This window comes from Mizuhopecten yessoensis, unplaced genomic scaffold, assembly GCF_002113885.1.
Source record: "Mizuhopecten yessoensis strain PY_sf001 unplaced genomic scaffold, ASM211388v2 scaffold4599, whole genome shotgun sequence".
Taxonomy (NCBI): Eukaryota; Metazoa; Mollusca; class Bivalvia; order Pectinida; family Pectinidae; genus Mizuhopecten; species Mizuhopecten yessoensis.
Window position 1 is genome coordinate 344,912 of NW_018405627.1, and position 13,063 is coordinate 357,974.

A 13,063-nucleotide genomic window follows, 5' to 3' on the forward strand; every position below is an offset into this window, starting at 1 on the left:
CTGGCCTTCCCTTCACGAGACAAACAGAGATGACTTACCTCGAGAGGAACCCACAGGTCACTGGCCTTCCCTTCACGAGACAAACAGAGATGACTTACCTCGAGAGGAACCCACAGGTCACTGGCCTTCCCTTCACGAGACAAACAGAGATGACTTACCTACAGCATGACATGTGGGACAGAGACAAACAGAGATGACTTACCTTCAGCATGACATGTGGGGCGGTGTGAGACATTGTCAGTCCACATGGTGTAGCCGTCATCACAGGAACAGTTTGTCGTTGGATTGTTAGGGTCGAGTTTACAGCTCTGAGAACACGTACCCCAAAGCTTACACAGGTCCACAGCTGTAATTTAGTATATCAATATAGTGATTTTCTTAACTCATTCAACCCTGAAGACACATTTGAACTCTTCCAATTCAAAGGATGGAATAGTGCATTTTAAAATTTCAGGGGTGAATGATTTAAAGATATATGTCCAATTAGCTGTGACATTTACCTCCTTTAAAAAGAGTTCTATACTTAGAATTATGACTCAAATAATTACTTGATTACAATTAATTATGAAATATATTATTTTGATAACTCCGGTAGTTTTGAGTTATAAAGATATAGTGCTATTTTAAATAATTTGTAAGGGAGATAACCTTTATGTAAACTGCAGGTGTTATAAATACTTACAGTAGCATTTAACATAAGGTAACTGCATAATCTGGGTACTATCAAAGTCGAAGTTAATTATATTTTTTGCTATGCATATTTGATTTTGACATTTTCTTTAAGGCATTGACCATTAATTTTGATACGGAATAATTTGATCTCCTAATTAACTGTCAGATATGTATGACCTACCTTTACAAGAGAATCCGTCGTCAGTGAGTTTGTAGCCCCTCTTACAGGAACACTTGTACCCCACACCTGTGATATTGACGCAGGTTTGCTGGCAGGCATTCCTCCCACATGTCGGCTTGATGTTCTCTGTAAATTTGTAAAACCCCATTAAAAGTTGCTGTTAAATAAAATCTTAAGGTCATATGTGATTCAACTTAAAACATGTGTCATTCCACTTCCTATCATATGTCATTCATCTTAAAACATGTGTCATTCCACTTCCTATCATATGTCATTCCACATAAAACATGTGTCATTCCACTTCCTATCATGTGTCATTCCACTTCATATCATGTGTCATTCCACTTCTAGCATGTGTCATTCCACTTCCTATCATGTGTCATTCCACTCCTAGCATGTGTCATTCCACTTTCTATCATGTGCCATTCCACTCCTAGCATGTGTCATTCCACTTCCTATCATGTGTCATTCCACTTCCTAGCATGTGTCATTCCACTTCCTATCATGTGTCATTCCACTTCCTATCATCTGTTATTCCACTTATGATCATGGGCCATTCCACTGACCACCAATCACCAGGTTGCCCCATTTTCTATCCACCACTTATCTTAAGTCTCAATTATATTACTGCCATCAATGAATACCTGGCCTCCATTAAACTGGTTGTCCCATTATTCAGCCACCATTAATTCGGTTATCAATTACTATCTGGCAACTTTTTTAAGGGGATGATGATTAGTGTTAAAGATCCCTATCCCACTGCAGGCAAAAAACACCCGTTAACCCTTTCACCACTGTGGACCATAATGGACTCATCCAGATCAATGAATGGTAGAGTTGACTAAAGTTACATAGGGGTGAAAAGGTTAATTTCCATTTGGGTATAACTCAAGTGCTATACCAACTATATATTGACTGTGTATTTCGGTCAGTTTGAGCAACAGTATCATGATCTGAGGTCCAGACTTGGAATCCTGACCAGGTGCTGTTGTAATCTTACACTCAGATCACTGTTGTTCATACAGTGATTGATTTCATCCCTATCAATTTCTCATAGAAGTCCCACAATATACAAGTAATTCCGAAAAAGCTTTATCCAATTAATGGATAGTTACCGTCTATGGCAGTGGTACAGGGTTATGACATACCTGGTTTACAGAAGTCCGATTTCTCGTCAGAATGGTCGAGACAGTTGTACTGACCATCACACACCTGGTGTATGGGGATACACCTGTCGTTCTTAGCACACCTGTAACTCCGCCCATGACATATAGTGTCATAGTAACCTGTAACCAATCGTAAGAAGTGTGACATATATTGTATTCGCCATAATGAGCTGAATGGGGTTTTGTCAACTCATTAACCCCTGAAGATTCATAATGAACTATTCCAACCTTTGAATTGGAAGAGTTCAAATGTTTCTTCAGAGGCAACATAATCATAAGACACATTCCAATGGAAAATTCCAATGGAAAATTGTGCTCTCTTAAATTCTTTTCTAAAACACTATAGAAAATAGTCTTGTCAGACTGTGAGACTTTACTGTCTGTCTAAAGTGTATATTGCTTTATCTACAGGAAAGAGCAAGAATGAATGGCAATGTTTGGGAAAAGGGGGCATTTGAATCATTTCAGTAAGTGCAAAAATAGAGGAGGGTTGCTAATATAAGGGCGTGGGCACTTATTACATCTCTGTTTGTCTTATTACTTATGGTAACAGCTGACTGGCACAGAGTGCAAGATGACTATGGAAACATTACAGTGAGGATGCCATGGCCAGGAGTACACACATGTACACACAGGTAATCATCCAGTATCAAAAGAAATGTCATGAATTATCTCCCCTTACTTAATTTCAAAGAAAAAATCTGTGATGTGATTTAGTAGTAGGTACAGTTAAATACAAAATGTCACAGAGTAACATTTAGAAAATACACCAGTATATATATCATGAATAATTTGAACAGAAAATAATTGAATAAATTATCATATTTAAATAAGGTATGTTCAAATTTCACAAAATCCCTATGATGTGATCCAGAAAGTTTAATTATTCCTTCTCAAAAAATAACTCACAATTTTCCTCGTCGCTTTTATCTCCGCACTGGTCAATCCCGTCACAGTGTTTGGACTTGGCCAGACATAAATGATTTTTACAACGGAATCTGCCCAAAGGACACTGGTGATTCACTGAAAGACAAAAAATAAATAATAATGGTAAAGAATGTCAATAAAAAAAATATTTTAACATCACAGTTGACAAGCGAAACAATGGATATGAAAATTAATTATCTAAATTTTATTGTAAATATGATAACTACATGCAACGAAGTCTGCAATTCATAGACGAATCACAAAATTTCACTAAAGTAAGATGCAAATATTCATCAAAATTGATATAAAATTATTGAATAACATATAAAAACAAAATGATAACAGAGTATCAAAGATGGACGAACTAAACAAGAGACTCAATAGGCCTGTATCGCTCACCTTCTATACATTTCACATCTGTGACCTTTGATTAGAAGGCAAAGATCAAATTTATTTAGATAGGCATTCTTCATATCATTGGGCCTATAAATAATACCTGTATTTCTACAAACATGCCTTAACAACAATAGGGCAGCTGGTAGGTAAAAATACTTTTTAATTTATTTGAATAGTTTTTCAACATTAATAAACACAGAAGACTTCAACAAAATAACTTTGAACTTGAATGTGATTTCTTCCTAACAAAATGTTTGGTAATATGCTTTCTGTTGATGCTGGACAAACAGACAGGTGAAAGGCACTGCAGGAAAAAATGGTAGACGAAAGATGCTGCATCATGGCATGAACTTATTTATACTTTTGGCAGGTGAGATGACTACAAATATATGCTTCCTTATTTATAGATGAAATACACGGACAGGAAATGTGTATCTATAATTGCCTTGGTGTTTATATACTTACTACACATGTTCGTAATTTCGTCAGAGTTATCTCCGCAATCGTTGTCACCGTCACATTGCCACAGTTCGGGTATACATTCTTTGTTTTCACACAGGAATTTACCCTCTAGACACGAACCTGAGGAAACCAACAAAAATCTGTCAGGTGGACTAATGTGCTTTTCATGACTTTATTATTCAATACTAATAAAAGTGGACCATGGATAATATCTTTTCTATATAAACTAGAACACTATAAGGTTAGCAAGGGCCTGCCATATGCATGACAGTATACATACCCCCCACCCCACCCCCCTATTCTATTTTAAGTAACAGTAACCTTGACCATAACCCTTTAAAACTTTTTTAAACCCCTATTTCACATCTGCATATCAAAGTGTATCACCATGTCAAATTTTCAAAACGATTAGACCTTTTTGCTTCCTAGATAAGGACCATACCCTCACAGTATATTTTTAGCAACAGTGACCTTGCCATAATTACACTTTTAGATTTTGAGATAAGGTCGGTACCCTCCTACAGTCTATCTTTATAGTAACAGTGACCTTGACCTTTGCATTTTTAAACACTTTTATTGCACGTCATTTCATAGTGAATCTTTTTGTCAAATTTCGGAAAGATTTGTCTTTCAGATTCTGAGACAATCTCCGGAAACAAAATCATGGACAGACAGACAGACAGACAGATGGACACTGTGATAACACTACAGGGCAACCGGGCATGCCCCCATAAAATACATGAAGTGATCAATAACAATAACAGCAAAACCTTGATATAATGCCCCTCATTTCTTTGCCCCCCCCCCCCGCTTTCTACAAATACATTTCAGGATCTACCTGTCCTTTATTACTAGCAATTCCTTTGATCTTCTCTCTCAATTTATCGCCTTTTCCCTTTATAATGCCAATATTTCGCAGGTCAAACGGCAGCAGTATGACATGGTTTCGCTGTATAGATATGGAATGATAATTATATCAATATGGCCAGTCAAATTATCGCCCTTCCCAATATATTATTACTATGTATGGTATGAAGGTTTTTTTTCAACTGTCATGATAAATTTGTCGTCACTGCAGAGGGCCCAAGAGGCAAAAGTTAAACTTTGGCAAAAATTTCCAGGGATACAGTAATTAGAAGCTAGTAAATCTTTGATTAACTTAGCCTGATTTCACTCTGACGGCTCTCTTCCAAATTGGTTTTCATTTAACAAGGGAACACCAATTCAGCATACGCCCTCTGATAACGGCACTATATGGTGTATTGCCATAAGTGCATTTATCCGTAATTCAGGCGAAATATCATAAAATAATCAAAATAATGTAAACGTTTGCACTAAAACCATATTTCTCAACTGAAGAAAACTAAACTATTGCAGAGTTTATTAATAATTTTGACATTTTCATATTGCTTCTTTTTCATACAGTGTGTTTATATGTAGCAAATAGATAGATGTGGAGCTGTTCCATAGGTATGGAGTGGTTAATAATATAGAAATGGAGGTATATACATACTGCTACAGTTGCGTTCGTCTGAACCGTCGGGACAGTCTATATCTTCGTCACACATCCACTTATTGGGAACACAGATTCCTGCACACTTAAACTCATCCTTATTACAGTCCAGGCCTGTAATGGAATATGGTGTTTATAATAAAAGTTTGTTATAAAGACCTGCTTTGGTTTAGGTTTTACATTGTTTAACGACCTATCAACAGCTGAGGTCATTTAAGGACGTGCCTCCATGTTTGTTGTGTAAGCGTGCATGTGTGTATGTGTGCTGGAGACAGGGTATGTTGGTGTTCGTGTCTCCATGTTTTTTGTGTAAGCGTGCATGTGTGTATGCGTGCTGGAGACAGGGTATGTTGGTGTATTTGCCTCCTTGTGATAACGCGGATCTGATGCCGACTTTATAGTGCTACTTCACAGAAATGCCATGCCGAAGGCACCCAGCACAGCCTTCTGCCCGGTCACATTTGACCGTGTGAACCAATTGTTGCCATCACCATTAAAGCTGAATGTTAAGCAAGGAATAATATTTTTGAGGACTTTGATATATGTATGTCCTGACTTGGGGACAGAACCCATTGCCTTCCTCACCTGGGCAAACGCTCAACATAAAACCAAAGGTGAGGTGTTTGGCAAGCAATGGGAAGGCACTAGGAAATAAAAGGTTCGTTACTGTATATGACCTACCTGAACATCCTTCTTCGTCACTTCCGTCCTCACAATCCGTCCTCACAATTCCTCTCTTCCTTACTGTATAACCTACCTGAACATCCTTCTTCGTCACTTCCGTCCTCACAATTCATCTATTCCTTACTGTATATGACCTACCTGAACATCCTTCTTCGTCACTTCCGTCCTCACAATTCATCTCTTCCTTACTGTATATGACCAACCTAAACACCCTTCTTCGTCACTTCCGTCCTCACATTTCCTCTCTTCCTTACTGTATAACCTACCTAAACATCCTTCTTCATCACTCCCGTCCTCACAATTCATCTCTTCCTTACTGTATATGACCAACCTAAACACCCTTCTTCGTCACTTCCGTCCTCACAATTCATCTCTTCATTACTGTGTATAACCTACCTGAACATCCTTATTCGTCCTTCTGTCTTCACCATTCATCTCCTCCTTACTGTATAACCTACCAGAACATCCTTCATCGTCACTTCCGTCCTCACAATTCATCTCTTCCTTACTGTATAACCTACCTAAACATCCTTCTTCATCACTCCCGTCCTCACAATTCATCTCTTCCTTACTGTATAACCTACCTAAACATCATTCTTCGTCACTTCCGTCCTCACAATTCATTTCTTCATTACTGTGTATGACCTACCTAAACATCCTTCCTCGTCACTTCCGTCCTCATAATTCATCTCTTCCTTACTGTATAACCTACCTAAACATCCTTCTTCGTCTCTTCCGTCCTCACAATTCATCTCTCCGTTACTGTTTAACCTACCTGAACATCCTTCTTCGTCACTTCCTTCCTCACAATTCATCTCTCCGTTACTGTATAACCTACCTAAACATCCTTCTTCATCACTTCCGTCCTCACAATTCATCTCTTCATTACTGTTTATAACCTACCTAAACATCCTTCTTCGTCTCTTCCGTCCTCACAATTCATCTCTTCATTACTGTGTATAACCTCCCTGAACATCCTTATTCGTCCTTCTGTCTTCACCATTCATCTCCTCCTTGCTGTATAACCTACCAGAACATCCTTCATCGTCACTTCCGTCCGTACAATTCATCTCTTCCTTACTGTATAACCTACCTAAACATCCTTCTTCATCACTTCCGTCCTCACAATTCATCTCTTCCTTACTGTATATAACCCACCTAAACATCCCTCTTCGTCACTTCCGTCCTCACATTTCATCTCTCCGTTACTGTATAACCTACCTAAACATCCTTCTTCATCACTTCCGTCCTCACAATTCATCTCTCCATTACTGTGTATGACCTACCTAAACATCCTTTTTCGTCACTTCCGTCCTCACAATTCATCTCTTCATTACTGTATAACCTACCTAAACATCCTTCTTCATCACTCCCGTCCTCACAATTCATCTCTTCCTTACTGTATATGACCAACCTAAACACCCTTCTTCGTCACTTCCGTCCTCACAATGCATCTCTTCATTACTGTGTATAACCTACCTGAACATCCTTATTCGTCCTTCTGTCTTCACCATTCATCTCCTACTTACTGTATAACCTACCAGAACATCCTTCATCGTCACTTCCGTCCGTACAATTCATCTCTTCCTTACTGTATAACCTACCTAAACATCCTTCTTCATCACTCCCGTCCTCACAATTCATCTCTTCCTTACTCTATAACCTACCTAAACATCCTTCTTCGTCTCTTCCGTCCTCACAATTCATCTCTTCGTTACTGTATAGGACCTACCTGAACATCCTTCTTCTCTTCCGTCCTCTCATTTCATCTCTTCCTTACTGTATAACCTACCTAAACATCCTTCTTCGTCTCTTCCGTCCTCACAATTCATCTCTTCATTACTGTGTATAACCTACCTGAACATCCTTATTTGTCCTTCTGTCTTCACCATTCATCTCCTCCTTACTGTATAACCCACCTAATCATCCCTCTTCGTCACTTCCGTCCTCACAATTCATCGCTCCGTTACTGTATAACCTACCTGAACATCCTTCTTCGTCACTTCTGTCATCACAATTCATCTTTTCATTACTATGTATGACCTACCTAAACATCCTTCTTCGTCACTTCCGTCCTCACAATTCATCTCTTCCTTACTGTATATAACCCACCTGAACATCCCTCTTCGTCACTTCCGTCCTCACAATTCATCTCTCCGTTACTGTATATGACCTACCTGAACATCCTTCGTCACTTCCGTCCTCACATTTCATCTCTTCCTTACTGTATATAACCCACCTAAACATCCCTCTTTGTCACTTCCGTCCTCACAATTCATCTATTCCTTACTGTATATAAACCACCTGAACATCCCTCTTCGTCACTTCCGCCCTCACAATTCATCTCTTCATTACTGTATATGACCTACCTAAACATCCTTCTTCGTCCCTTCCGTCCTCACAATTCATCTCTTCCTTACTGTATAACCTACCTGAACATCCTTATTCGTCCTTCTGTCTTCACCATTCATCTCCTCCTTACTGTATAACCCACCTAAACATCCCTCTTCGTCACTTCCGTCCTCACAATTCATCTCTTCGTTACTGTATATGACCTACCTGAACATCCTTCGTCACTTCCGTCCTCACAATTCGTCTCTTTTAACTGGAAAACCTACCTAAACATCCCTCTTCGTCACTTCCGTCCTCACATTTCATCTCTTCCTTACTGTATAACCTACCTTAACATCCTTCTGCGTCACTTCCGTCCTCACATTTCATCTCTTCCTTACTGTATATAACCCCCCTGAACATCCTTCTTCGTCACTTCCGTCCTCACATTTCATCTCTGCCTTACTGTATAACCTACCTTAACATCCTTCTGCGTCACTTCCGTCCTCACATTTCATCTCTTCCTTACTGTATAACCTAACTTAACATCCTTCTTCGTCACTTCCGTCCTCACAATTCATCTCTTCATTACTGTGTATGACCTACCTAAACATCCTTCTTCGTCACTTCCGTCCTCCCAATTCATCTCTTCGTTACTGTATATGACCTACCTGAACATCCTTCGACACTTCCGTCCTCACAATTCGTCTCTTTTAACTGGAAACCCTACCTAAACATCCCTCTTCGTCACTTCCGTCCTCACATTTCATCTCTTCCTTACTGTATATAACCCACCTGAACATCCTTCTTCGTCACTTCCGTCCTCACAATTCATCTCTCCGTTACATTTCCAGCTCTGTGGTATGCACTTGTTGTTATTACACTTGAACTCCTGCTGTGAACACTGGCGGTGAGCTGGGTCAACAGAGACAAAGGAACAACATTAAGTAATTTGCATATTGTTGGTGTGTATTTTACTCATTTTCTACAAAATTTGAACAAGCTTCAATTTGTTCTGTTTAAAAAGCAAAGTCCTAAATTTTGTTATTTTGGTGTTGTGTACTATAACGAATATTAAATTTCGGCCAACATTTTTATATTTTCCTCTCATACATCTAACTATAAATTACTTACAACAATTCTTCTCATCCGACCCATCACGACAGTCATTGTCAAAGTCACATTTCCAGCGTGACGGGATACAATGCTTGTTATCGCACTGGAAGTAGGTTGGGTCACACGTTGTTTCCCCTGAAAATATTTAACGACAAATTTATACAAAATTCAGTCAAAATTTTGCAGAGGTAACATAATTTTACGATATATCTCACCTATTCCGGTAGTTTGGATCCGAGTTCCATCCCCCTCACAACTTTCAATCTAGAATTTATTTAACAATGTATTCTACCTAATAAGATCTTCACTTTTTTCGAAATTGCTTTAATCATTAAAAAATAAATTTGGTTTATTTTATAACAATTATGAAACAAATTATTTCAACTTATAATAGTATTTCTTGTTGGCCCAGAGGTTAGCGTGTAGGGGGGGCTTAATGTGGAAGGAAACCCGGAGATAACCCGCATGGTTGGGCAGGTCACCAAAGACCTTTTCACATCCAATTGGAGAATTGAACCCAGGCCACCCTGGTGAAAGGCGCGGGTGTTATCCACTGCACAAACCGACCTCCCACTGTCATTGAGTGGTGTGTGCTACGTTTATCTACTGATGTAGTCGTGGGATCGGGATACTTACTACACCTAGTGTTGTCCTCGTCGGAGTGATCCTCCGGCCCGCAGTCCACGTCCCCATCACACTGCCAGTCGGACGGGATACAACGCCCGGTGTCACATTTGACGTATCCCTCCATGCATGTCATGTTGCGACAGTCTGCAGGTTCGTCGGACCCGTCACCGCAGTCGTTGTCTGAATCACACCTCCAGACGTACGGAACGCAGCGTTTGTTGGAACACTGGAACTGGTTAGCCTCGCACTGACTGTAAGCTGAAAGGAAGATAACTCAAATTAATTCAAACAGAGGTTCTTATGTACCGCTTTATCACAGCCCAGCTTGTAGGCCGTCTCAAAGCGGTTCACAAATCATTATCTGTGGTTATAGGGCCTTTGCATCCAGCCAATATTTCTCTCTGGGGAGCTGATACAGCCAGTGCTGCCATTTAGGTGCTCACAGCTAGCATTCAACAATTCTAGCACTGCCCAACCACATACTCATTTACAGCTGAGTAGACTGGAACAAGGGGAGTAAAGTATCTTGTTCAAAGATACAATGCAGTGCCGTGACTCGAACCCCCAACCTTTCGGTCACTTGTCCGGCCGTCATACCACTTGACTACAGTGCCTCCGAAAACGCACAAATAACATTCAAACAAATAAATATGAAAGGGGGAAATAACTCCAATTATATTTCACCAAAAAAACATCTGTACATACTGCATATGTTGAATAATGAATTTAAAAAATGATATTGCAGGGTAAGAACTTAATATCTGAAAATACTCTGATTTACAGGGTGATATGTAACAATTCAAAAATATGTCAATTCAATAATTAACAAGTTAAATTATAACAGTTTTAGAGGAATGGATTACTATTAATTAATAATTTGAGTACGAAATAGATGAACATTGGCAAAATCAACCACGAAAATATTTCAAGCAAAAATTTGGCTATGAGCCATGCTATACAATTACAATTTAAAATCATGTATCTTTAAATTACACGTTATAATTTTGTATTTTGTTAGAACACATCTGTGTATCTGTGTTAGTGGAGGAAAGGAGTATCAATCTATACAACCTGGTGTTAATTAAAAACGATTGATTCTTATTGACATTTAATTTGATCACTTACTACAATTCTGTTCATCAATCTTGGAGGGACAGTCAAGTATCCCGTTACAGAACTTTGATTCCTCGACACAAACATCGTCATCAGGACACTTCCTAAACCCGGCCAGGCAGTGGAACTTGTCTGTATATACACAAGAATATCGACATCAGTGAGGATGAGGAAATATACTGCATGTATCACTAACACATTTGTGTTAACATGAAAAAACAAAATTCAACCTTGATGAATTTTTGGGGTTTTAAGATTATTAGGTATTAATTAATCATTGTTTAGCTAGAGTTGATTGATTGATTGATTGAGTGTGTGAGTGAGTGTGCATGTGAGTGAGTGAGTGAGTGAGTGAGTGAGTGAGTGAGTGCTTGTACGTCCGCTTCACTGCCAAGTATAGTACGGTTATCCAGCAGACTAAAACTATAGAGATGAGTGTAATTATTCTTTTAATACAAGCCAACTTTAAAAAAATGTGTGCAGGGAAACCAGGATGTGATGATTAAAATGGAACTGGCTAAATATATATAAAGCACTTATAATAATAAGCCCTATTTGACATATCTGGTATTAGTATTGTAAACAAAACATATTGAATACAACCTATTAATCAAGCTTAAACTTTCTATGCATTTATTCTAAAACAAAAACAATAAAAACCTGTTATCAGCCAAATTGCTAAAAATATTCATCTTTGTGAAATTAAGCAAATAGCACGATTTCTGCATGAACATTGATGATTTCAAAAGGTCTGAAATAACTGAAAAAAATCATCTCCCTCAAGAATAGCAACTTATTAGCAAGTGTGCATTTTGAGAATTTAAAGAGTCACAATTAATTAATGCAAACATTTCCACACACAAGAATTTTTCTAAGGGATTCTGTTATACATAGATCACAATAAGAGATACTTTCATGTTACATTAAATGATTACGCCAATTCACGTTTAATTTTAGAGTCACATGATAAATGATTATATCAATACTCACCACACTCTTGTTCGTCAGACGCATCAGAACATTGCGGTTTGCCGTCACAGATGTCTACCGGTGGGATACACTCGGTTGGCGAGTTTTTACATCGGAACAACCCTGGGCGACTACACCTGTAGGGCGCTGTTAACACAAGAGGGGATAAGCAAAAATCTAGGCTAAAATTGTTCAGGGTTTTAAGGTTGTACTGATGACTGTTTCAACAACGGGTAAAATACAAGTGTATTTGCTCCGTTATGTTGGATCTATATGACATTTACAGCAACATTTCCAAACTTCCTCCATCCTTTTAGTCACGATCGGTATCTGTTAATTCACTCTAACATATCACTTCTACATTAATCCACCGAGATTTCATTTTAACGAAGCTTCATAGTAGGAAAGAGCTCAAAATAAGGTAAATGGCATTATTAGAGGTTTGGCAATCAATCGACGGAAATCTTGCTAAGAAAAAGGGACCTTGAACAATGTTTGTGGTAAGTGAGAGGCCATTTTTACATTTTAGCATTATAGTGAGAAGAGATGACCATGGCCGGTCTAGGGAATTCTATTTAAAGAATCCATGACCGGGAGATGCTGAACTTGGCTGCTCTTAATGAAAACTATACTGTACTGGACGTAGGATCTCCACCCCCCTGTATTTTAGCATTATATCTAGGTATTACTGTATCTAACAGTGGATAACGTACTGCAAGTGCTTGGTTCATCTGACCCGTCTTCACAATCCTGTTGACCGTCACATTTCCACCAGAATGGGATACACTTGGAGCTGGCCGTACACAGGAACTGGGCACTGAAATCAGGAACATATCAGTCAACAACCATGGGTAAAGCCAGCATTGTATCTTCCTTTTACAGTTTTTCACAAAGGGAAAGCTCTCA

The 13,063-nt window shown here is 38.8% G+C and overlaps 1 protein-coding gene across 4 annotated transcripts in view; it reads right to left on the minus strand.

Moving 5' to 3' along the window:
* The window catches only part of LOC110449370 (prolow-density lipoprotein receptor-related protein 1-like), a 224,157-nt gene that overhangs the window by 28,139 nt on the left and 182,955 nt on the right, over positions 1-13,063 (minus strand). For all 4 annotated transcript variants that reach the window (XM_021496199.1, XM_021496197.1, XM_021496198.1 and 1 more), the window contains 12 exons: positions 12,871-12,974; positions 12,179-12,304; positions 11,201-11,320; positions 10,085-10,333; positions 9,467-9,583; positions 9,128-9,247; positions 5,318-5,431; positions 3,808-3,924; positions 2,929-3,042; positions 2,002-2,139; positions 854-979; positions 203-346 (listed from right to left, as the gene is read on the minus strand). In XM_021496199.1, coding sequence (XP_021351874.1) covers positions 203-346; positions 854-979; positions 2,002-2,139; positions 2,929-3,042; positions 3,808-3,924; positions 5,318-5,431; positions 9,128-9,247; positions 9,467-9,583; positions 10,085-10,333; positions 11,201-11,320; positions 12,179-12,304; positions 12,871-12,974 — 1,589 coding nt within the window. The remainder of the gene's footprint in view (positions 1-202; positions 347-853; positions 980-2,001; positions 2,140-2,928; positions 3,043-3,807; positions 3,925-5,317; positions 5,432-9,127; positions 9,248-9,466; positions 9,584-10,084; positions 10,334-11,200; positions 11,321-12,178; positions 12,305-12,870; positions 12,975-13,063) is intronic.